Here is a 27,874-nt window from a genome sequence, read left to right on the forward strand (position 1 = left end):
TTCACCAATCCCTTTTCAGCTTGCATTCTTTACTTTTCCTTAAGGTGGGCTGCATGTAAACCAAGAAAAAAAAAAACAAAACAAACAGAAAAAAAATCACATGGTAACAATATACAAGGTTTCTTCCCAAAGTGCAAAATGTGTTACATATAGCTTCACCAGAGCATTTTAAACAATACAGTACAGTTTGAGAGTCCTCGCTCTAAATTACACCACTCAGGCAATTACTTTAAAATATTGGCCCCTTAGAGTAACTTGGTCTCATTTTATACAAGGTTAATACAAATGAACTGTACAGGCGGCATTCAGATCAAAATAAAGCTTACTCTATTCACATATATACATACATAGCGTTAGAGGCTCTTTAAATGTGTAGGTTTAGTCAGACGAACCAATAAAACCATAAATTAATTAAAGTTTGATTTCTTGTTTGTACATACACTTAGTACTCCACATTCATTTGACTTCTTTCTGCAAGATCTGCTCACCCTGTAATTCCTTTGGCAGGGTCCTAGACCTCTGCAAAACTGCACTGAGTTCTTCGATGACCTTGGATGGTAACTTATGGTCAGAGTCCAAAGCAGCTCTGTTATTCTTCTCTTCAGCCTTCCTCAATGTCTTGAGATTTTTAAGGCCTTTTGGCTGCCCCTGCAGGGCCTCAGCTTCTGAGTCCTCCAGACAGTTGAAACTCCGAGGTTTTCGGGTTCGAGTTCGGAGTTTTTCATCCTTGTGCTCCAGGCAGTGGGCCACGAGGGAGGCTCTCTCTTTCAAGGTGTGGTCCCCAAACTCTTGATCATGCTTCTCTCTCAGCTGCAGCCTTTCGAGTTCTGCTCTGGCACTCTAAAAATAAAATGAAATATCTCACAGGAAAACAAGATTTGGCACAATGAAAGTCTAAGAAAAAAAAACACAACGTATTTCACATAGAGGTTGATGCTTCTTATAGCATGTTGATGACTTAATGTATAACTTTGACATACCAGGACTGTCCTAAACTTAGAGCTACCTTGTCAACTACAATGGAGACCATACAAAGCATGTAACTTTAGGTCAGTCATACAGTTTATTTCAAATAGTGTTTCCTGAAGAGCTCGCCTCATCCAATTCACTCTTGTCTGGTTGTGCCACACGTTCTTAACATAGTTTCTATAATGGTGAATCCTTAGCATGGAGATGGCCAGAGAAACATGCTCAGCTCTTGACTACTTTTCACAGTTCAAAAAATACTCCAGCAGCTAAGGATGCTGGATTCAGAGAGGTCCATATAGGGGAAAGGTGCCTGCTTTAGATGAGGCCAACGCTTTGGAGGGACCTAGCACTGTTAGGAGTGACTTCTGAGCAAGAATCCTGGACAATCCCTGTGGACCACTGGGTATGGATCCCAACACCCCCCCTCCTTACTATTTAAATTAAAAATAAGGTTTCTAAGGAGTACTTTTTCTTTTAAATCAGGATTCCCCAAAAGTGATGTTCGGGAGACACTAAGTCCCAGAAATGGAACTCAGGGCCTTATACCTACATACTAGGTGTGTTCTTTAGTACTTTTTCTACAGTCCAGCTGAGAATTATTCCTGCAGAAAAATCTACTTTTTTTGGGGGGGGTAATATATCTGGTGTTTTTCAGAGCAAGAAAGAAAGAAAGAAAAAGAAACTTCAAAAATAAACAGTTTTCATAATTTCATTCTAATAAGCAAGAATCTGAAATGGGATCCTGGGCTGGCTTGTCTGAAACCACAATGCTTCAAAATTTCTCCCTCATCAAACTGTGGTCCAGGAGTGAGACTGAAGAGTTGTTTGATAAGTGACAATCTAGGTCACTCTTTTCTGCTTCAAATGCATTATTTTTGTTTTACAAAAATATTTTTTACAAAAAAAATTCTTAAGAGGAATGGCAATTTCATAAACTAGTGATCTATCCATCATGCCTTTCAAGTTCCTCATTATTCTGGCACAGTAAGCATTAGGCATTATTCTAATGTTTCATAGATTATATTCAATCCATACAACAACACTATGAGGTGGGCACCTTTATCATTTCTGCATGTTTACACTAAGAAGCTGAGCACAGAAAGGAGGTAAAGAAGATTTCACAGGGAGAAAGTAGAAAGGCCACAGGTTCTATCACAGTTGCACTCTCATAAGCACTGTTTCCCTCTGTGTTTGGTTTCTTTGGCAAACAGCTTCTTTCTTCATTTATTCAACTTAAGAAGTCATTTTATCTAGGAAAATTTTGCTACTTAGATGAAGATTCTTTATGCCTATTTTAATAAACCTTCTGAGAGCAAGACATGTCCCAACAACGTATTTGAAAAGCAGTTTTTGAATATGCTCACTTATTGTATTTAATGGGTTAATGTTATTGGCAAATAAACATTTTTTTCATTTTCATTTTAATACTTTAAGACTTTTTTGTTTGTTTGTTTTTGAGTCACACCGGCAGCACTCAGGGGTTATTCCCAGCTCTTTTCTCAGAAATCGCTCCTGGCAGTCACTGGGGACAATATGGGATGCCAGGATTCAAATCACTGTCCTTCTGCATGAAAGGCAAAACACCTTACCTTCACGCTATCTCTCCGGGCCCCCCACTTTAAGACTTTCAATGGTTATTCAATACTGGGATACTTCAAAAATATTTAGGCAAATTTTTTGAATCATCATCACATCACTATGTTTACCAAACTTATAGAAAAAGGTTTATCTCTTTGGTAGTTTGGTGGTGGGGAAGGTACATTAACGTCATATATAAAAACCACAGATATTAACATTATTTTAACCAGATTACATTACATAAAATTACATTTTTTTTACAAAATTATATTACATAAAATTTACCTTAAGAAATCAGCAGTATTTCATGAGGGTATTTTAAAACCTAGATTTCAGATATAAAAGTAGCTCATCTATATTCAGTTATTATCCCAATTCTCTACTTGATATGCTTGTTGTATTTTGGTCCTAATAAATTATCAACATGCTCTGAGCACAAGAATACAATATATTGTGTATATTTGATTAATTCACTTAATGTACGTCAGATATTACTGGTTAGACTAATTATATGTTAGGATTAAGCAACAGATTAAGCAACTTTTTCAAGGAAAAAGTAATATAGTGAGTCCAACAAAAAAAGACATATATGGAAACCATAAAAATTGAACATGAGATTAACAATGCTTAAACCTTTAAGTTTATTTGTTTAGAAAGCAAGAGGTTCAAGCACCTTAATCCCAATCCTAGTCTTAAAGAAAATTTAACAATATCTTTTATATATATTTTTTCCTTTGGGGAATTCAATTACAGCAATGAAACATACCCAAGTCCCAATGGGTCTAATGAATTCTGAGTGTAAACAGCCCATCTCCTCCTGTCTTGACCTGGATTTCAAGATTGATTCAAATTTGTTTTCCTCTACCCCTCAAGCTGAGAAGACAAATAGCTACTTTTTTAGAAGATGCCAAATCTTTATTGATGCTCAGGGGTTATCATGCAATTAAATTGATCAAGACACACCATCAATTCCCAAGCAACTGTAATTTGATTTTGTTATTAGAAGGTCTAGTTACCATGGATCCAGACATATTCAGCCATGGGCTGGGACTGTCTGTTAGAACCCTTTCATCACCAGAACTCCTATAGATATAGTGCTTAAGAGAGAGTGGAATACCATGATCCATAAAATTCCCATGATAGATGTGAAATGTCACTATTCTTTCGAAGTGATTGTCACTGCTTTTGAAGCCAATAAATTAATTAATGCACCCAAATCACATGGAGACATAGCAAACAATTGGTATAAAATCCTGACCTACCTCTATATTTCTCCGGGCTTGATTTACATTTTTCTCAAGCTGAATGGGAATTAGAGGCAAACCTCCAATTTTAGGATTTTTAGTTATTGAGCGTTTCCGTTCCTTTCCAGCTGGTGGCCATATATCGTTCTCATGCTGTGGAAACACAATTTCTTGCTGTTGGTGTGCAGTTTTATTATGTAGCCCATCACATTACATAGTCACTCGGCTCCTTTTCTATTATCCAAATCAAATGATCTGCTTTCTATGAGAATGTCATGTATAATGAAGATGTTGACTGGTGACAGCATAGCTGGAGGATATAAAACTCTAAAATGAACTGAGCTTTGAGGTCTCAGTTCAATCTCTAAGTTTCAAATATATGCCTTCTTTACTAATCAAACTAAAAGGGGGGATATTTAAGGAAACCAGAAAACATCCTTGCAGAAGGAAATATAATACACATGTCTGTTTCTAGGTTCTGCAATCAAAATCACTCTACATTCATTTTCTCCCTTCTCTAGTAATAACTTCAGTGTAAAAATAATTTAATTTTAATATACACAGGATCAATCTGAGACCTGGATAACAAAAATTTAGCCTATTTTATGGCCTTTTGAAACATATTACTTTTTTTCCTCTAATTTAATTCTAAAGAAATATAACCTTAGACCTGGACATTTATATTAAAAATCACTGTGCAACAGAGAGAGTGGCACATTTGTTTTCAAATTATTGACTACAACTTCTGGTCCACTGAACAGTTATAGATGGTTAAAGAAAAGTTGATTTTTGGTTGGGAGAAATATGCACAGGTACAAATACAAGCTCTTGAGTGATACGACCTTAAGATATGTATATAAAATATTTAAGAAATTCTTCTATTCTTCAGGTAGTTATATTTTCCAGAAATTGGAAAAACATTTTAAAATAACAATCTGAGCTAAAAATACTAAACATAAAACAAAAATCTTACAGATATAACTGAAAGAACAAAATTGTTTTATATTCAATTTCAACTAAAATTCAATGAATGCACTTATGTAAGCCCGGAAGTTCTTTCAGGGGGCTTAATCTTTTTTATTTCCACTATCCTATCTTTTTCTCTGAAGGATAGTATAAATTATTCCCCAGCTTTTATTCTAGTACTATACCACTAAAATTTCCACCTCTCTGATGGCGATGAATGCTAAATTTAAGTTACTTAATTAATTAAATTTTCGTATTACACATCAAAAGTCCTAAGTCCTCTTCTAATCAGTATTTCCACTCTGATTACAAATAACTTTTGTCTAGTCATATCTATATCCCAAGACCAGAATATATAATCCAAAATCTGAAAAATGGGCCATAAAGATAGTAAGGAAGTAGGTGCTTGCTTGGCCTGTAGTAAACTTGGGTTGAATCCCCACCATTCCATGATCCCCCAAGCTTTGTTAGGAGTGATTTAGGAGCTCAGACAGAAGTAGTGAGCACTTCTAACTGTGTACCTTGTAAAACAAATTTGAATAAGAATAACTATAAGAATATGAGGGCAAATAAACATTTACTTAAGATTGCTTTCTACCAGCTCTGGGCCACTCCTGTTTTGATTTTTCCTCTAGATTCTGGACTACCTACATCAGCATATGTGTAAAGGATACACTTCCCCATCTTAAAGACATATTGAAACTCCATGCATTATAATTCTTTTATTCCTGAAATTTAAAGTTGGTAAGATTATAGGATTGTTTTTTTATGTATGATCTCTCATTCTCTCTTTCTCCTGATCCACCCCCTGCAGAATGCTATAATATTCTGTAAGTATGCTACAGCAAATTCACTGTTTCCACCTTAGTCTGGGCTCTCATTTTCTTCCACATAAGCTGTTCTTTCTGCTGCATTTCGATTTTTCTCCAGTGTAGTCTCATCAGTGTAATTATAATTACTATATAAGTATAAATCAGCTAATTACTTTTTGTTTCTCAAGCACCAAAATTGGGATATCACCTGTCCTATATTCCTTCTATCTTACATCCGTGTCACATTGTTCTTCAGGATTTTCAAATAATAACCTAAATTCTGACCAAGGCTTATGACATTGCTGGTCTTTCTCTTTGATTGCTCCCACTCTTGAATTTCTGAAATTTATTCAGTCTTAAGAACATCTGCAGCTACTCAGCAAAACAATCCCTATGAACTGATCTCAACATTTTTCACACCTTAGCACCTTTGCTTATTTTATCATCACACACAGTAACTATTTGAAATTTTATTAGATTACTTGGTTTTCATCTTTTAAAATTTGAGAAATACTAAACAAATAATTGGCCAAAGGCACTGGATTCTGTGTGCACAAAAGAACACACATCTAATAAAACTACTTAAGTCCACCCTTCATAGCAGTTTTATTTAAGCATGAGAGACTGACATAAAAAAATCTAATTATACTAACCAAGTTAAATTAGAAGTGGGATGCTAAAATAGAGCTACAAAGTATTTCCACAGACTGAAGGTTGAATTGGTCTGAAAGTGAAGGTAAAGTCTGCAAGGGTTGCAGGAGGCAAGACAGTGGTGATGGTACTGGAATTATGTGAAGGAGAAACCATTATTAATAGTACTGTTAAGCACAGATTTTCAATTTAAAAATTCAAAAAAGAAAAGGACCTTGAGGAGGATGCAGAATATTCAGAGTATTCTATATAGGGACTGGGGATGTTGACACAGCACATGGTTTGTACTGCAGTGCCCTCGTTTCAACTTTAGTATGGCTGGCAGTGGCACCAATTATATATATATATATATATGTATATATATGTATATATATACATATATAATATTGTTATATTATATATATATTTATATACACACATATAATATATGGATATATTATATATTTATATATAAAAAGTATTATATTATTATACACATATAGGTCCCAGAAAGAGCTCTGTGAGGGACTTCCAGTGTAACTAATGTTCACTATTTTATTACTGTCTAAGGAAATGAACCATGAATTCCATAAATCCATAAAAGTCTTTTTGGGGGGATGCAGGTTTCCAGGTAGCACTCAGGGGTCTACAGGCCTCAACAGCAATTCTCAGCAAATTGGGTGGGTAGTTCAGTGTAACGGCCAAGGATGTGATGCTCCAAAAACCCTATGGCTGGGGATACCTGAGCCACTTTTGTAGAGCTCAGAGCTCAGGACCACACACCCTGCAGTATTAGAGGCTTCCAGGTCTACTTCTGGAGATGCTCGGAGGGCTATTAATGTGATACTAGGAATCAAACTAGACTGGGTGCAGGTTGGGCAGTGAAGTAACTATTGTGGTATCTCCTAGGCTTCAAAAGGCCTTTATATTTATCTTAACTCCCCCAACCTATATCAAATAGAATGCACTGAGGAAAATAAGTAGATTGGGTCTCTAGGACCATGACAATAGGAAAATGGCTGAGGAAGGAATAATTAATATGGCTATGAGATTAAGTTAGCTATACTTTGTTTACCCATTGCAGAATATATGGACTTTATCTACAACAAAAATACCATTTTTTTTGCATCCAATATAGATACAGAACAATTCTTGAATCTTTCCATTATACTAAGATAATCATAATAAATAATCAATAATAAATGAGGTCTTTTTATTTCCTTCTTTGGTTTTTGGGCCACACCCGGTGATGCTCAGGGGTCACTCCTGGCTATGTGTTCAGAAATAATTCCTGGCTTGGGGGACCATATGGGATGCCAGGGGATCTAACCACGGTCTGTCTTGGGCTAGCCCGCACAAGGCCTTATGGCTTGCGCCACCACTCCAGCCCCATAAATGCAGTCTTTTAAAGTAGAGTTCGACTATGGAAAATTTAAAGGAGTCACTACAAAAGTTAGCAACTAGTCTTTTTTTTTTTTTGCAAATCTATTCCCAGGCAGTCTAATAAGTAACTAGGCCTAGAAGAGCAGTATTTATTAACCACTGGAAAGGTTAATAAAATGAACAGAGAAAATAGTTTTCAAAACAAATAAGGATTAAATTTTGGGGTGAATTAACTTCTCACTTATAAGAGAAAACAGGGAGTACATCCTTCGTAATAAAGAGTGGCAACTTAATCGTTATCAGAGAATTTCAATGCTCTTGTGGGAAGCATTAATGGGAATTCAGTCAGACAGGGTTAGGAGAGAAAATAAAATACTATTAATGGGTCTCTTTAACCCTTCTCAGAAAATGTGAGTTGCTTCTAGAGAGACTAAATGGAGAGTTGAATATATGTATTAGTCTCTGGCATCCCTGGGTTTAAATCACAAAACTAAATATGGCTCTAAGAAAATGATGAAATTTTGTTAACTTTATTCTCTCACCTAGAAGGAAAATCATGTCTGGGTTTCAAAACGTATCTGAAGTCTTTAGCATGCAGTAAATATTACAGACATGTAGGTTCCTTTCTCCATTTCTGAAAATGCAAAGGAAGTGAGAGACTTAAGAAAAAGAAGGGGGAGGCTGGAGAAACAGCTTGGAGGCAAGGCATTTGCCTTGCATGCAGAAGGATGGTGGTTCAAATCTTGGTCCCCCGATATGGTCCCCCGAGCCTGCCAGGAGTGATTTCTGAGTGTAGAACCAGGAATATCCCCTGAGCACTGCTGGGTATGACCTGCCCTCGAAAAGAAAAGAAAAGAAAAGAAAAGAAAAGAAAAGAAAAGAAAAGAAAAGAAAAGAAAAGAAAGGAAAAGAAAAGAAAAGAAAGGAAAAGAAAAGAAAAGAAAAGAAAGAAAAGAAAATAAAAGAAAAAAAGAAAAGAAAAGAAAAGAAAAGAAAAGAAAAGAAAAGAAAAGAAAAGAAAAGAAAAAGAAGGGATCAGCAGGCTATTCTAAGAAAATAGTCAAAGGGTACTTTGGTGGGATGACAAGGGAGTTAAGCTATTTCTCTTCCTTTTTTGTCTTGAAGTAGGATAGCTCAGCTAGGCTAAGGAGTTACTGGGCTAGTGAAAAAAGCAGTCTTGAAAATGAACAATTGGGTAAATGTGGATTATTATAGATCACTAAGTATTGATGATAGTATGCCTGTAATATAGTAATTAACAACTGCTTTAAAAATCAAATCCATGCGAGAGAGTAGGGACCCCCGGCGTCCAGGGTGAGTGCACTCTCCTAGGGCGCTCACACGTGGACGACCCCGCAGCCGCCAGCCACCTTGCGCGCGACCCCCCCCATAGACTGCAGAGGCCGGAGCCGCTCCAACCGGGGAGTGGGGACCCCCGGCGTCCAGGGTGAGTGCACTCTCCTAGGGCGCTCACACGTGGACGACCCCGCAGCCGCCAGCCACCTTGCGCGCGACCCCCCCCATAGACTGCAGAGGCCAGCTTGTTGGCACACAGACCACACCACCCGTTGCCTCAACTTCCAGGCCCCAGAGTTCACCCCACCTGACCCGAGCGTAGACAGGGGAGGACATTCCCTAGTACCTAGTGGGCCGGAGTCACCTGCCCAGCTGGGACAGGTGGGACGAAAAAACTGGGTGAGCTTGGGCCTGCCCCCTGGACCTTTAGGTAACCTAGAGCAACCTAGCCCCGAGCCCCAGAGTGGACCTGAGACCCCCCCCCCCCTAGGGCTGAGAGCAGCTACCGGGAGGGCTTGACTGGGGGAATTTCCTCCGCGGTAACTCGGAGGAGCAGAGCTTTATTGACCCCCAGATAAGGGAGGAAACAGAGAGTCAGGCTCAACAGCGCCCGCAACCAGTGTGGCCAGGAGCGGAACTACACCTGCTGACAGGAATAAAGAGGAAGACTGACTTCCAAGTAGTAGAGGAGAGGAGAAAAAGGAGAGGAGAAACAGTGCCCCCCACCACTGTGGTCAGGAAAGGGCCAGTACTAGCTGCCAACAAAAGGGGAAAACAACTAACCAGGCCACATAAAGAGTACAGGAGGATCCAAACCTCAGCGAGTTCACCCAAAAGTCCCTCTAGAACCACCCTCAGGGAGGGAACCCACTCCCACACCACAGGGGATCAAAACAGGTGAAAATTAGAAGCACAGCACTCTAAAACACACCATTAAATACAAAGAAATATGCGTAAATCAAGGAGATCACTAATATCTGGAGATATGGTGACAAACCCTTGCAAGCTTCCAAGCCCACCAAAACGCACAGATCCACGCGATGAAGACCTAAAAGCAGCCAAGAGGAAGGAAATGCAAGAATTAATAAAAGGAATGAGAGAAACCCTAGCTATCGAGTATAAGAAATCTATGGATGAACAAATCAGCCAAATTAAAGAAGAAATGTTAAAGAACATGAGAGATTCCATACAAAAAGAAGTGAAGGAATTAAAAGACAAAGTAACAAGCCTTACAAGCAGAAACACAGAATTGGAGAAACACATTGAAGAACTCGAAGGAAAACTGCAAACAAAAAATGATCAAGAAACCAACAAAGAAATAAAAGGCAAAGCACTGGAAGGAAAGGTCCAGTATCTAATGAACAAGGATAAAAGAAACAACCTAAGAATTGTGGGTATACCGGAAGGGGAGGAAGTAGGGAAAGGGGAAGAACAAGTAGTTAGAGAGATAATAGCGGAGAACTTCCCCACCCTCTGGAAGGAAACTGCAATGCCAATACAGGAAATAAAAAGAGTTCCCAATAAGATAGACCCTAATAAACAAACACCAAGACACATGGTAATCCAATTGGCAAAAAACAAAGAGAAAGAAGAACTCCTTAAAGCAATAAGGAAGAAAAGAAACCTCAAGTACCAAGGTAGGGACATAAGAATCAAACCAGATCTCCCATTTGAAATAATTCAAGCAAGAAGACAGTGGAATGACATATTTAAACGACTGAATGAAAGAAATTTCCAACCTAGGGTCCAATACCCAGCAAAACTTACATTCATATGGGAGGATAGACTAAAAACATTCTCAAACAAGAACGAATTTGAACTATTTGTGCAAACAAAACCGATCCTAAACGACTTACTCAAAGACGATTTACACAATCCAAACCCCCGATTGTAACAAAAACCACCCTACACAACACAACTACACAACAATCCTCTCTCTCAATAATCTCCCTAAATGTTAACGGACTAAACTCTCCAATTAAAAGACACATAGTAGAGAACTGGATTAGGAAAAATAAACCGGACTTCTGCTGTCTGCAAGAAACACACCTACAGATGCAGGACAAGCACAGGCTTAGAATAAAAGGATGGAAATTAATTATTCAGGCCAATGGAAAACAAAAAAGAGCAGGGACAGCCATTCTTATATCAGACCAAATTGCATTCAACCTCAAGAAAGTGATCAGAGACAAAGAGGGTCACTACTTACTGATCAGGGGAACATTAGATCAAGAAACACTCACCCTGGTCAATATCTATGCACCTAATGTAGAGTCAGCAAAATATGTGAAGCAACTACTGGCAAACCTGGAGAAACACATGAAGGGAAATGTGATAATAGCAGGGGACCTCAATACTCCACTATCACCACTGGACAGATCCACCAAACAGAAAAATAGCAAAGAAATAAGAGCTTTGAATGAAAAATTAGAAGATTTAGGGCTAATAGACTTATATAGAGCCCTCCACCCCCAGAAAGCAGAATACACATTCTTCTCAAGCCCACATGGAACCTTCTCCAGAATAGACCACGTATTAGGATACAAAGCCAACCTATATAAGACCACAAAGGTAAGGATCATAAGAAGTACCCTTTCAGATCACTATGCAACAGAGGTTAAAATTGATGTCAAGAAGAAGCAATGGAGGAAAACTAGTACCTGGAGATTAAACAACATCCTGCTCAACAACAGCTGGATCAAAGAACAACTCAAGGAGGAAATAAAAAGATTCCTTGAGACAAATGACAATGAAGAGACAACATGTCAAAATTTATGGGACACAGCAAAAGCAGTAATTAGGGGGAAACTCATAGCAATAGAGGCCTATGTCAAGAAACAGGAAAATAACAAAACCAACAGTTTAAAAGATCACCTCAAAGAATTGGAACAACAGCAACAGAGAAATCCAACCACAACCAGAAGGCAAGAAATAATAAAAACCAGAGCAGAAATAAACAACATCGAAACCAAGAAAACAATACAAAAAATCAATGAGACCAGGAGTTGGTTTTTCGAAAAAATAAACAAGATAGACAAACCATTGGCAAAACTCACCAAAAAAAAGAGGGAAAACACCCAAATCAACAGGATCACAAATGAAAGGGGAGAGATTACAACAGAACCCCAAGAAATACAACATATCATGAGATCATACTATGAACAACTATACTCAACTAGGCTAGAGAACCCAGTAGAAATCGACAGATTCTTAGACAAACACCCTCTTCCAAGACTGGAAAAGGAAGATCTAGAAAGCCTAAACAGACCAATCACCTCAGAGGAAATTGAAGACGTAATTAAAAAACTCCCTAAGAACAAAAGCCCAGGCCCAGATGGATTTACAGGTGAATTCTATCAAACATTTCAAGAAGAGTTACTACCACTTTTCCATAGGCTCTTCCAAACCATAGAAAAAACAGGAATCCTCCCCAACTCCTTTTATGAGGCTAATATCACACTCATTCCCAAAGAAGGCAAAGACACTACCAAAAAAGAAAACTACAGACCAATCTCACTAATGAACATAGATGCAAAGATACTCAATAAAATATTAGCAAACCGAATCCAGCACTTCATCAAAAAGATCATACATCACGATCAAGTGGGATTCATCCCAGGAATGCAAGGTTGGTTCAACATACGCAAATCAATCAACATTATACACCACATCAACAACATGAAAGACAAAAAACACATGATCATATCAATCGATGCAGAGAAGGCATTTGACAAAATCCAACATCCTTTCATGTTAAAGACACTCAGCAAAATAGGGTTAGAAGGAACCTTCCTCAAGATAGTTACAGCTATCTATGAAAAGCCTACAGCCAACATTATACTCAATGGTGAGAAACTAGAAGCATTCCCACTAAGATCAGGAACTAGGCAAGGCTGTCCACTCTCTCCACTTTTATTCAATATAACCTTAGAAGTCCTAGCAATAGCAATCCGACAAGAGAAGGAAATCAAAGGAATTCAAATTGGGAAAGAGGAACACAAGCTATCTCTTTTTGCCGACGATATGATGATATACATCGAAAACCCTAAAGAGTCCACAGTAAAACTCCTAGAAACAATTAACCAATACAGCAAAGTGGCTGGTTACAAAGTCAATACACAAAAGACAGTAGCGTTTCTATATACAAACAATGAAGTTGAGGAGAGAGAGATTAAAAATACAATTCCATTTAAGATAGTATCAAAAAACATCAAGTATCTAGGAATCAACCTTACAAGAGAAGTGAAAGACCTATACCAGGGAAACTTCAAAACACTTCAGAAAGAAATTGAAGACGATCTAAAGAAATGGAAGAACATCCCATGCTCATGGATAGGTAGAATTAACATAATCAAAATGACTATCCTACCCAAACTCCTATATAGATTTAATGCAATCCCTATCCAAATCCAGACACAATTCTTTAAAGAATTAGAACAATCATTCACAAAATTCATCTGGAACCACAAAAGACCCAGGATAGCCAAACAAATACTGAAAAACAAGAAGCTGGGAGGCATCTCCTTACCTAACTTGAAACTATACTATAAAGCCATAGTAATCAAAACAGCATGGTACTGGAACAGAGACAGGACCTCAGACCAGTGGGTCAGAACAGAATTCCCAGACATAAACCCCCAGATATATAGCCAACTAATATTTGATAAAAGAGGCAAGAATATGAAATGGAACAAAGAAAGCCTATTCAACAAATGGTGTTGGTACAACTGGAAAACCACATGTACGAAAGTGAAAATCAACCCATACCTTACTCCTTATACAAAAATCAACTCAAAATGGATCAAAGACCTTGAAATCAGACCGAATCCATAAAGTTTATCGAGAATAAAATAGGCAGAACACTCGAAGACCTATATATCAAAAAGGTCTTTGAGAATGGAGCACCAATGGCAAGAACGTTAGCATCAAATATAAACAAACGGGACTACATCAAACTAAAAAGCTTCTGCATGGCAAAAGAAACCCTGCTTAACGCAAGAAGACAGCTAACAGAATGGGAAAAAATCTTTTCACTCGACATATCAGATAAAGGGCTGATATCTAGAACATACAAAGCACTCAGAAATCTGAGCCCCCCAAAACCAAACAAAGCTATAAAAAAATGGGGAGATGAAATGAATAGACACTTCTCTGAGGAAGACAGAAGGATGGCCAACAAACACATGAAAACATGCTCACCTTCACTCATCATCAGGGAGATCCAAATCAAGACAACAATGAGATACCACCTTACACCAGTGAGAATGGCCCACATCAAAAATAATGGAAACAACCTTTGTTGGCGGGGATGTGGTATGAAAGGAACTCTCATCCACTGCTGGTGGGAATGCCCCCTAGTCCAACACCTATGGAGGAAAGTCTGGAGAGTGCTCAAAGAACTCAGAATTGAGCTGCCATTTGACCCAGCAATTGCTCTCCTAGGCATATACCCCCAAGATGGAAGGACATTCATTCCAAAATACGTATGCACCCCACTATTTATCGCAGCACTCAGTATAATAGCCAAATCTTGGAACCAACCTAGGTATCCAACAACAGATGAATGGATCATTAAGATGTGGTACATATACACAATGGAATATTACATGGCAGTTAGAAATGATACAATCACAGACTTTGCAGCAACGTGGATGGACCTAGATCATGTTATGTTAAACGAAGTAAGCCAGAAGACAAAAGATAAACACAGAATGGTAGCACTATTCTGAAACACCTAGAACATATATTTTATACACAACTAATACCTAACAATCATATAACAGGGTTTAACAGGGTAGAAACTCCGAACACTGTAATAGTCAACATATACGTGGGAGCAGTGCCCAAAATACATGAAAAAGGAACAATGCAAATTCTTGACTGCACAAGAGAGTTACAGGTATGTAACCAGACTCCTACAACCAAGGCCCACAATAATCCCTTAGAGATCGTAAACAGGAACACAAGTATAGAACACCGTGGGAAATCACGTAATGCAATGGCAACATACCATAACACTACGTTTTAATCCCTTTACCTTACTATATTTTAAAAATAACCTCTCAGCTTTTCTGTCCACAGGCGCCCTTAGATACAAAGGGCGGACAAACTAAGATGGCAACTCGGGATACCACACGAGATACCATACCTTGCTTGCACTATGAGATGGCCACGAGAAAACTCTTTAACATACACTTTATCTCTAGGTTAAACCTTCTTTTAGGAATCGAAGCACGTGACCAGTCAGACCACCAAAGCAGTACCTGCGATGTACAGACCTAAACTACAGGCTCTAGTCATCGAACACATTCAACCAAACCAGCATTCCCTTGCTATTCTCTCCTTTCTTCTCTCTACTTTTTTTTTCTCTTTTCTTTTTCTCTTCTATTCTTCTCTTTACTTTTTTCCCTTTCTCTTCTCCCTTTCTTTCTACGGTATTTTCTCTTTTCTCTGCCTTCATACCCCTCCCATATACCTTCCCCTTTCTCCCCCCCAGAAATTCAACTATCCCTTCACCCCTCAATCCCATCCAGATCTCCCACCATATTATAACTCTCCACCCTCAGTCCTTAATCTTTTAGGCATCAAGATCGACCTCCTACCCAATGAACCAGTACCCAGCACCCAGGCGAGGGGACACCCAGCCGAACCCACACCTCGTCTCCTGCAAGAAAAGACAGCCAACTCCCCTGTGGACTCATGCTGCGAGACCCTCCCTACCAACTCCCCCTAACGTGGACTGTTTCTTGAAACCGGACTTAGGTCCAATAGTATCCCCTATGCAAGAACTCTTCCAAGACCTCCCTGCTGCAAATTTTTACCAATCTGAAGAGGGTCAGGGGGTGTGATTGGAAGATGCCTGGGAGCCCACACACCACAAGTAAAATCCAAAAGACAATGGAAAACTGTACTTCCAACATAGGCATAAGACCTGTAATACACCACCTCTTTACCTGTTCTCCCCCAAATGCAAAGTAGTCTTTTGCACCACTTTGGTCCTTTAAAAACTTCGCTAACTCATTTTATTTCTTTTTTTTTTAAATTTATTTATTTATTTAAATGTTTGCCCTACATATACATTTGTGGGCACATACACTTTTATTTCCTTTTTTTTTTTTTTAATCGTTTTTGGGTATGTGACCTATTTCTGTTATCCACTTTGTCCACCCCAAATACTCCGACATATAATGGAGCACCACTTCCCCCTGCAAAGGCACACTAAATAAAGGGGAAATCTTACATATTTAAAAAAAAAAAAAAGAGCTCTTATCTACTAGAGATAGGAACTCATAGTTGTTTACAATACAGGGATATCTCCAACCTTGAAAATATGTCATGTGGAATCAACTTAGACCTCAGGTGATTAGATATCATCCATCCAGCCTTGAACCCTGGATCCCAGACATAGAAATGGCACAGCTCTTCACAACAGCTGCAAGAAACAAACTCCATCTGGGACAGCCTTAATACTGCAGGGTCAACAACAAGGGCCAGCTCTAATGATATCCCGACAATGAGGAAAATGTGAACAACTTGACCTTAGAACAGTTTAGCCTACCTTACCAGCTAACGACAAGACAAAACCAGAAGACGTGGCACCCTTTGGTAGATACAAAAGCCAAGATCGTGATTTACAGATGACTGGCTGCTAGAACCACGACCAGACCGTATACATCTTGGGACCAACATAAAAGCCCTAGTCTAGGGTTTGAACTAAGACCTGCACAATAAACATGATCCCCAGTTCCAAAGTTCCGGCAGAGACAATTGTAACGGAAAGGGGCTTCTGGAAGAACAAAGAAAGACGCTATCCTAGATGCCTTCCTAGGTTCAGCGCAAAGACCAAGATCACCAACCACAGAAGATGGATTAAAATGGCACTGAGGCAACAGAACCTCTAGATTCACAAAGACTGACTTCACCATAAGTCCCACCTCAGGATATGTGCAGATACTGAGACCTCTAAACACAGAGCTCTGACTGTATCACACTGGACAGAGCAGAAGCCTTCCACACACCAAAAAAAAAAAAAAAAAAAAAAAAAAAAAACACAACCGGGAGAGTAATGATCCTGAGCAAAGACTAGAGCTGATCCCATGACAGTATACTCCAAGGACGGAGAAACCCCATATCTCATAGGGCAAGTGAATTCCTTTTCGAATGACCCCAATATTTACTGTGCCAGGGCAGGAGGGAAAAAAATACAAAAAACACAAAACCTTGGTTATTTATATATATCTTACCTTCATTTATTATTGTTATTATTATTTTTATTTACCTAGCTATTTTGGTCGATTTCTCAGTTTGGATGTGATTATTGAAATTGTTGTCCCCAATTATTCTTATTTTTTTTTCTCTTCCTTTCTTTTCTTTCGTTATGTGCTACGCCATCTTTCTTATTTCAAGACCACGGCGTGTTTTTTGTTTGTGTTTGTTTTTTGTTTGTTTTGTTTTGTTTTGGTTTTTTATATGTTTTTTTTGTGGTGCTTATCGTTATAGCTGGAGTCCTCACTGGATATTTGACACTTCTTTTGGTACTGGTGGAGTGTTTCAACTTCTTTTTCTCCTTCATTTCCCAAATCGATGATGAGAACCTCTAGAAGGATTCTGCCCATTTTTGGGGTATTAAACTCTTACCCCAGTTTATTTATTTTCTCTTTTTCAGGCAAAACCACGCAACTTGAACTAGCTACCCCTGCCCCTACTTAGAGGGGGAAATAAGGGAGGCATCAAGACCAAACTGATGCAAGACTACTAAGTAGTTGGTTAGAGACAGAGGGGACCACATATTCTAGCTGCCCTGGGGGTGAGGGAAGAGGAAAAGGGAGGTAAGACAAAAACGGAGGTGTAGGGAGGACAATTTGGGGATGGGAATCCCCCCTGATTTTATGTAAATATGTACCTAAAATATTATTGTCAACAATATGTAAGCCACTATGATCAAAATAAAAGTTATATTAAAAAAAAACAAAAAAAAACCTCTTTTAGAGGTTAAACCTCTAAAAGAATGAATACATAAATTATATTCAGAAAGAAAATAATGTGTCCAACAAGAGAATCACATCTAGCATTCACAAAGAATTTTTGATTTTAACAAAAGCATCTTATTTTAAAAATAGGACAAATAAGAATAACACTTTACTGAGGAAGATATTCAGATTGCAAGTGATACTAAAAGGGAAGTCTACCATAACCATCCATTAGGGAAGTGCGAGTGAAAACCACAATAAAGAAATGAATCAATGTGGCTCTCTAGTGGCTGACCATTCCTGTAGAGAGAATAGTTTTTGAAATGGAACCTCTTTTCATATCAGGAGCAGAGAGCAGGAAGCCAGGACTAGAAGAAAATGAGGCAAAGGCCATATATTAGTAGGCATCCCATATGGTCTCCCCCAAGCCTCCAGGAGTAAATTCAGAGCACAGATCCTGGAGTAACTCCTGAGGGCTACTGGGTGTGGCCCCCAAAACAAAACAAAACAATACAAAAAAGGTGATATTCTAGGAAATTAATTTGGAATGGTGTAGCATTCATCTGGAACTGAATAATTGGCTTCTGACACAGTCCACTATGTGGAGGACACTATATGAACTATATGCTAATATTTTCACTATTATAGGGACATGGCATTATTTGTCCATTATATGTGGCATTATATGTCCACTGTGATAGGGACATGCCATGTGCCACTGGCATGTCCTTCATAAATGAACCCTGACACAGAGGAGTCAAGGTTCATTGATAGGATTATTGGTGATAGGTTGAAAGTAGAGCTTTCATTTTCCCATCTTGGCCAATTTCTCTCTCTCTCTCTCTCTCTCTCTCTCTCTCTCTCTCTCTCTCACTCTCTCTCTCACTCTCTCTCTCATTTGTAATGGTTTTAAAATAAATGTTTTTAAATTTCAAAAAAAAAAAATCAAATCCATGCAAAATTTTCCTATAGTCACTGTACTTTAATGAAGTACAAGAAATATCATACCTGGGCAATAAAGACACTAGTCATCCAGTCCATCTGAGTTTGTAAACTATCACAGCACAGGTGCCTGCAAAACAAGGTTCATTAAAAAAATACATAATTAAAAATAAGAATGGTGTGTCCCCCAGTGGATTTATTCAGTAATAACATGATTGTACATGTCTTTGGGCTTCTTATGACTAATGATGATGCAATCGAAATAGGGGCATTTCAATACAAGTTACCTTAGACTGCTGTTAAAAGCACAGCTTCAAAATAATAGTATATAGATATACAAATTCAAATACAATTCAGGGTTTGAAAGAAAAAGTGATATTTATTTAATTACATTTACTTTTTTCAGATATATAGACACAAAACTTTTTTCAGGAATTAAGTCTATGAAGACAAATATATGCACATTTTACAAAAAGATTTTACAAAATGCTTTAGACAGACTTCATCATTATGATTATAGAAATGAACACTCACAAGACTCCAAAAAATAAACTAAGTGAAAAAATGCTTTCTAAAATGATACCGGTTCACTACATTTTTGAAAACCTCAATCCATATAAACAAATTATAACATAGTAAGCAACATAAGGTAAAACTGAACACAAATATAGAAATAGCACACTTGGAGTGGGAAGTGAAGATGTTTTCTAAAAAAAACTTAAGTAACTGATAAAGATCTGCTAAATATTTCCATGTAATCATGTTTGTTACATTCCAAAATTACTAAAAATAGGAAAAAATTTAATTTCTGAAAAATGTTGTTTCAATATTCCAAAAAACATCCTTTCATCCAATAAATTACTGTTACTAAGTGCTCACATACAAAACAATGTTATAGAAGCAAAAAAAAAAGAAAGAATAATTAGAGGTTGAGAGCTATATGATAAAACTTTGGGGGTATTTGAGCTATGATCTAATTGAGGATTTAACAGTCTGGTCTCAGGAACAGCATGGAGATGATGGAAGAGAGGAAAAGACTGCATAAAAGATGAATAAAGCTTAATAAAGAGATCATGTATACTGAACATGTGAGTATGAAGCAATAAATGTGACAATTTCAAGACAACTGTTTCATCACTGAATGAAAAGGAAAAGTGGGAGAAGAGATAACAGAGAATCCATACAGAGGAGTTTTGCAGACCATGCCAACAATTCTGTACTTTGTCCTGTAGGTGAGAGATTCACAGAAGAGTTGTAAAGCAAGAAAGAAACAACACATTGCAAAACTGTCTCTTTGGTGGATAGAGAATAAAGTAGAAAGCAAAGGCAAAATCAGGACATGAAGATCACTTTGGTCTCTTGGGATAATACAAACATATGCATAAAAGGTTGCCCAAAGTAAAAAAGAAAATGGATCAGAGAAATAATTCAAAGGCAGAATGTGGTGTGACTTGGCATTGGTTAGGAGGAAAACGGAGACAACTTTAGTGAGACTGGCAAAATCTACTAGAGACATGCAAGGAAAGAATGTCTTTTAACATATGTAAAAAACAGGTTTCATACCCCGGTTTTATTTTTAACCTGAGTTAAGGCTAATACTTAAAACTTTATTTATAACATTATTTTCTCAATTTCTTTCCCAACACCCAAGATTCCATATTCTTATATACTTTAAGAAATAAAGATATAGGTTCTCATGAGAAAGTAATAGGGACAAAGAAGTGAATTTAGTCTCAACCTAAAGTGAATTGATTACTCTACACATAGTGCCAGAGTATTTAGAAAATATTTAGGCTTTTCTTATGAGAAACATTTCCTGTCAATATTTATCAGAATAAACATAATTTATTTACTGAAGTTTTCATTAATGTATCAAATGAAAACACTGCCAGCTATTAACTTACCAGTGATGCTTCTCAAAATATGCCGTCAACCCCCAACTGCAAGAAACACACACACACAAACATATAAGATGATGAATTTTATAGGCTAGAATTCTATGTGCAATGGTTGATAATTATGGTGGAAATATACAATAGATGCCCAGAGTAATGAGTCAATAGGCATGGCTTAACTAGAGGTAAAATAGTGTTGAGAGATTTGGCAACACGTTTAAACAAGTAAGGGAGCCAGATGGTAGAAGATGATGTAAGTCAGAGGAAAATTCTTTTCAAAATATACTTGTGGTTGAGTAAGGACAGATGTCAAGTAAAATAACTCAAATAATAAACATTTATCTAGAGATTGTGGGAAATTATTGTGCAAATTTTAACGTAAGTATATGCACGTAAAAGTGATACAGACAGTCAATAAAAACATCTTAGCAAGAGAAACTTGATCCAATTACTAAACATATATATTATATATACTAATACTACATATAGTATATAAACTGATATTTAATAATATTAAATACTAATGAAAAATTGGCAAATCAAAGTAATTCATGACAAGAAAATGTAGTATAAGCGAATGTTCAAATGATTCGAGTGTTGAGGAAGTGCAAAATGTCTAAAAGGAGTTTACTTCTTCTATGTCATTTCTGGGGTTCATTAACATGTTCAAAGTAAAAGGGTAATCTGCAGAACTTGATCCAAAATATTCAAAAAGGTAAGCATCAGGAGGGTGCAGAGCAACATTTGTTTTCTTGCGCAATTTTTGTCTGGAATAATCTTAATGTTTCTAGATTATAACTAACAAGCAATGGGAGTATGGAGAAAGACATGAACTTCCAAGTAATAGCACATTCTTGGGATTTTTTTTTCTGCTTTGCATAAGGGAGATACAATCACAGAGGAACTTGAACTTGGCCTCTGAGGAGACACTGACACTCTATCTACCTGCCCATTTCCTATTCTCTCATTCTCTCATTCTCTCATTCTCTCATTCTCTCTCTCTCTCTCTCTCTCTCTCTCTCTCTCTCTCTCTCTCTCTCTCTCTCTCGTTTGGGCCACACCCAGTACACTCAGAGGTTACTCCTGGATATGCACTCAGAAATCGCTTCTGGTGTGGGGGACCATATGGGACACTGGAGGGATAGAACCGCGGTCCATGCTGGGTCAGCCCCATGCAAGGCAAATGCCCTACTGCTGCACCATTGCTCCAGCCCCTCATTTCCTATTCTATTATAGACCACCTACTACTTCTCTGGGACAACTTAAGGGATCTGTCAGAAGACTAATTTATTATGATACAGACCAATGCTTACATTCCTAAGACTGTGAATACCAATACTAATACCAATACCAATACTAACATAAACAATACCCCCCCAAAATGTCAGCATCTTTCTCTTTCTACCTTTACCTTGTTGGTGGCTTCATTTTCTTTTTCACTCCAAGAAAAAACTTCATTGAACTGAGAGAAAGCATCTTGTCATGCTTACTACTCTGTAAGAAAAAGAAAAAAATTTTATAATTAACCAAAAACCTTTGGGTAATAAACATCTCTTATTTGTATTAAAGAGTGAATTTAAATTTGTCATCTTCTTCAATGTTTCATGAATGTAACATCAAGATTTGAGTAAATGAAGACAGTTTGGATTATAATACATTTAAATAGGTATGTCAACATACATGATTATATGTGTATGTTTATATATGTTACAAATGAAAGTGCCTATGTCCATAAATATTTACTCAAAAAAATTTGGACCAGATGCAGATCAAAATCCATTATTTTCTCTTGGGAAGCTATATTCAATGTATATGCACTTCACTAAATCCACCATACCAGCAGTGTTTTCAAGCAGTACCCTGCATTCAAATATATTCATATATCTGGCCTAAATTGCAAGGCTTTTCACACAAAGTCAAATAGATAGGGGTGAAGACACTGGTATGACTGAATGATTACTTTAAGTTCATATGTTGAAATCTTCATGCTTAATGGTATTTGAAATTGGGTTCTATGATTGAAGCTCTCATGAACAGGATGAGTGTCTTAATAAGAAACATTTAGAAAGTGCATTCTCTTGTCAAATGCAGTTGAATTCGTGGACTACAACCCAGAGCAATTAATTCCTTCACAGGATTTGATAATGCTGTCACCATGACCCCAGATTTTTAGGCTTCAGTACTGTGAGAAATAAATAGCTGTTATTTTTAAGTCACCCAGTCTAAGAGAATTTATTATAGTCACCCACTGACTAAGACAAAATTTTTTTCATGTAGATTTGGGTCAGGTTTTTACCACCAACTGAGTTATGATATTCTGTCTGGAGAAATTTTAGAATCATGCCATACATGAGTATGAACTAGTAAAGACACTGAAGTTCCAATGGATTCACCAATAAAAATTTCACTGGTAAACCAAGAAAGTACACTATATAAAGAAAACTTATATTTGCACTGAGACATTTAAATATTCTTCATGCAGATACTAATCTTTATCTGTGATAATATTGAGAGTTATTTTAAATAAACAATAATCTCAGGACAATTAGTTGAGGCCAAAATTTGACTCATACTCTACTCTATGAACTTAATATCAAACTATATCTGTTTTCTATTTATGTTTTGATACCCTGAAACAGAATCTACAAAATAATGTCCACAAACAAGTTTTGACACAAGGTTTTCTCTATTCTCAAGCTTCTCTAGGATATCTTGTTATTTCAAGTTGTATGCAGACAGCATTAATAACTGAAAGCAAGAGGTTCGAGTACACCAAAACTAAGATGAATACTGGGCACCTGATAATTAGTATGAGAGCACATTTCATGCAATGTTGACTTTATCTCTTGTTTAAAAATAAGTGTAACAAATACTACCTATATGGGTTATGAAGTGATAAAGAAAAAGGCTCCTCTAAAGACTTATTCTAAATACTGTGATTAAAAAATGACTATAAAATTTATTTTAGATATTTTTTTGACCAAAGTGGATTACAAATCTTTCACAGTAATTTTTTAGGTACATAGTCATATTGAATCTGGGGCATTCCCACCACCAATGTTGTTCTCCTTCCAACCCTGTTCCCAGCATGCATCCCCTGTTCCCCTCCTTTGCACCCCGGGCTGCTAGTATAAGTGGTCCCTTCTGTGTTTAGCATATTGTAGATTGTAGATTCTGTTGTCATTGACTTTGGATTTGGTGTTTAAGTCTTATCATTTTTTAATTTCTACTTAATGTTCATACGACTGTCTGATCTTGGCACCCTTCATTATTTCCCCCTCAATTTGTGAGGTGGATGGAACAAGATGGTTCAAATTATGTGGTTCTGTTTGAAGAAAAGAAATACAATAAAATAAAATGGGGCAAAAATCAAACAAGCAAAAAATGGGAAGAATCTTTCTAGAGGCTATAAATATCAATTTAAGAGAAGAAAGGAAAAAGAAGAAAAACATAACAACAATGCTAAAATATTTTAAAAAATCAAACAAAAACTCAAAAAGCACCACAGCAATAATGACTATAAAATTTAATCATTTTTGTGCCACACCCAGTGATGGGTGATGCTCAGGGTTTATTCCTGGCTATGTGCTCAGAAATTGCCTCTGGCTTGGGGGACCATATGGGATGCCAGGGGATTGAAACACGGTCCGTCCTGGTTAGAGCATGCTTGCACCACCAATTCAGCCCATAATATCTGATCTTATAATTGGAATATAGTAAATCCACAGAAAACTTACCTATTAACTCAAAGTAATAGGAACATTGTTATTAGAATCCAAGGATATATAAATATGTAAGTTCAAATAGGAACTAGTGTTATGAAAACTGAATTATTTTTAGTTTTTTAAAGATATTTTTTGTTCAATAAAACATTTAAATTTGAAATGGGGAGGGCATGAAAATTGGTTTCCATGGTGAAAACTGGTGAAGAGATTACAGAGAAAATACTGAGTGAGAGTAAACAGAAGGGTCAGGAATAATGGCTGGGTGACCTATGAGCTTTGTAAGTGCACTGAGTGTTCTGTAATTTAGAGAGTAAATTTACTAAGTCACTAAATAAAAAAAGTTGCAATTATGATACATTAAAATTTTTTCAGTTTCCTTTATGACTATATCTAAAATGAAATCACTAGGTCACAGGCTTAGAACATAATATCAAATAAGATTATGGTTAGATAAACAGGGCAGGTGGTAAATTACAAAGAATGATATTGTTATATGTTAGTGATTTCAATTTTGACCAATTCAAACAACAAAAGTATTTATGTTTGAGGGCCACAGCCAATCCAACAGTTCTCTGGCTCTCTTCATCTAAGGATTCCTATTGACAATCATTGTGAGAACATAGAAAGTGTCCTATCTGTTGTACTATCTTTGTGTCCTTACCATCAGCTGTTTCAACAATTTAACTATTTTTCTTAACTCATTTGTTTGCATTATATCATTCTTTTAATTTTATAATATTAAAAATATTGTGCCCAAATTTTCTTTTTTTTTCCATTTTGCTCAGCTTATTTTTATTCTTACTTTTTGTGGATTTTTTTGAAGCAAAATAGTTTTATTTAGGACATATGACCTAAAAGCAAACAGTGTCAAGTTAAAGAAAGGACTACATAAAGGTTCTAAATTGGCAGATTTCAAAATAGAATACAGAAGCTTTCATTGTTTTTATAAAGTTAAATATTAACTATTTAACATATCTTAAAATGTATCTTAACTATTATTTAAAGAGTTTCCACATAGATGACAACCACATGGCCATACAGCTTAGAGGGCAGTAATTATGTATTTTTATTTTTATGCAAATGTTAAATATATATTTTATGTGTAGAATAGATAAAATTTAAGTTGTAGGGGTCGGAGCGATGGTGTAGTGGTAGGGTGTTTGCCCTGCACTCGGTTGACCTAGGACGGACCATGGTTCAATCCCCCAGCATCCCATATGGTAACCCAAGCCAGAAGCAATTTCTGAGCACATAGTGAGGAGTAACCCCTGAGAGTGTGGCCCAACCCCCCAAAATTAAGTTGTAATCTTATTTGTTGTATTATGATCCCGGCTCTCACTACTTTTCCAAGAGTAAATAAATAGCATTTGAACTGTTGAACATGGAATGATGAGTTAAATGCAGCAAGTAATCTAACACAGGAAACAATCATTATGTGGCCATAGGAATGTATACAATTAATAATACTTTTTGGTCCAAAAAGAAAGTGAATAACCTAATTTCAGATGAGATCAGCACTGGTGGAAACAGCTATTTTTCTATTTGTCTTTAAGCTGGATATTTATAAAGATGAACAACTAAAAGTATCACAGTGCAAAGTTCTATAAAAAGATATCTCATCAGAAAGAAAATAATGATGTTGTCTTACTACAATAGTCTTAGTACATAAGATTTGTAGAAAATTTCTTCAAAAAGTTAAATATAGGGGCCGGAGCAATAGAACAGTGATAGGGCATTTGCCTTGCATGCGACTGACCCAGGATGGACCTGAGTTCGATCTCCAGTGTCCCATATGGTTCCCTGAGCCAGGAGCAATTTTTGAGCACATAGCCAGGAGTAAAGAGCATCACCGACTGTGGCCCCAAAATCCAAAAAAAAGTTAAATATATTGAGATACTATAAAGTTTAAAATGTATTGCTTTAAGCATTATATTTCAAAGTAAAGTTTTTAACTACAACAAATAAGTATGTTTAAAAATATGTGATCGAAAAGAATATATTTATTAGGGCATGCACTTTAACAACCCTCTACTCACCTTTACCTGATTTTTTTATTGCACATTAACAGTGTAATGGTAATATTCTTGGAACTACTAACCTTTTATGCAAATCAAGTCTGAAACATTTTAATTAACATTTTCTGCGCAGGGAAAACTCGCAAAACAAAATATATCTTCCCAGGTGTATTACCCTAATTTGTTGTTAATGAACATTCATAAATTATCTCTAATTAACAGTCTTTTTAAATCCACTTCTCAACTTATAAATTCTAATCCTTTCTCAATAAATTATTTTAAAATACATACAGACATACATATATTTATGTAAATGTCAAAAAAAGAGTCAACTCTTTTGCTTCAGTAAATTGGAGTATTTCTATTATTTACTACAGAATCATTTGAAAAGCTAACATTGGGGTTGGAGCAATAGTACAGCAGGTAGGGTGTTTGTTTGCCTTGCATATGACAAAACTGAACTCAACATCTCATTTGTTCCTGAGTCTACCAGGAGTGATCCATGAGCAGAGCCAGTTGACCCCCCCACCAATAAAACTATAATTTTCTTGACTTGATAACAGATTAAAAAGAGAAAGATGGAGCCAGAAAGATAGCCCAGTAGATATGGCACTTGTCTTGTATGCAGCTGAGTTGTGTTTAAACCCCAGTATTACTATTCCAGGGCAGAGCTAGAAGCTGTGCACAGCTGGGCATCCCCCCAAAATGGCCCTATTAGGAGATAGAAAAGCAACGTGAGGCCCAGAGAGATAGCACAGCAGTGTTTGCCTTGCAAGCAGCTGCTCCAGGACCAAAGGTGGTTGGTTCGAATCCCAGTGTCCCATATGGTCCCCCATGCCTACCAGGAGCTATTTCTGAGCAGATAGCCAGGAGTAACCCCTGAGCACCGCCGGGTGTGACCCAAAAAAAAAACAAAAAAAAAAAAAGAAAAGCAACATGAACAATTAACCAGCAAAATAAAATATAAAAAATAATGAAAGTTTAAAGAAAACCCACAATTTATCACCTGCAAATGCAAGTATTAGCTGCATTAACTTATTCAGAGAAATATCAGACTAAATACTATTAAATATTCATTTTGTTTTAAAGTCAAATTCTCACTGTCATCCAGGTTTTTGGAGATATGAGGAATTATTGGTAAAAAAGGTACAAAGTATTAGTTAAAAAGAATAAGTAAATTCTGGAGATAAAATGTACAGTCTGCTAAATATAGTTAACATTACTCTACTGGCTACCTGAAATTTGCTCAGAGTAGATTTTAAATGTTCTCATCATAGACAATGTTGGGTAATTATATGCAAATTAGGTTGATTACAGCAATCATTCCACTGGTATGAGTATGTTAAAAACATTTTATACAAAATAAATATGTATCATTTGTATTTTCAATCAAATCTCAGTACATCCCGAGGAAAAAATGGAAATACTACGGATGCCAAAATTATTACTC

General features: G+C 36.8%; 1 protein-coding gene across 1 annotated transcript in view; it reads right to left on the bottom strand.

The window, feature by feature from the left end:
• The window catches only part of ARAP2 (ArfGAP with RhoGAP domain, ankyrin repeat and PH domain 2), a 179,195-nt gene continuing 151,321 nt past the window's right edge, over positions 1–27,874 (bottom strand). Inside the window, exons 28-32 of the mRNA XM_049790095.1 lie at positions 22,096–22,178; positions 20,694–20,729; positions 18,856–18,919; positions 3,810–3,944; positions 1–840 (exon numbers count right to left, since the gene is read on the bottom strand). Coding sequence (XP_049646052.1) covers positions 457–840; positions 3,810–3,944; positions 18,856–18,919; positions 20,694–20,729; positions 22,096–22,178 — 702 coding nt within the window. The 3' untranslated portion in view covers positions 1–456. The remainder of the gene's footprint in view (positions 841–3,809; positions 3,945–18,855; positions 18,920–20,693; positions 20,730–22,095; positions 22,179–27,874) is intronic.

The sequence above is a fragment of the Suncus etruscus genome, chromosome 16 (genome assembly GCF_024139225.1).
Source record: "Suncus etruscus isolate mSunEtr1 chromosome 16, mSunEtr1.pri.cur, whole genome shotgun sequence".
Classification (NCBI taxonomy): Eukaryota; Metazoa; Chordata; class Mammalia; order Eulipotyphla; family Soricidae; genus Suncus; species Suncus etruscus.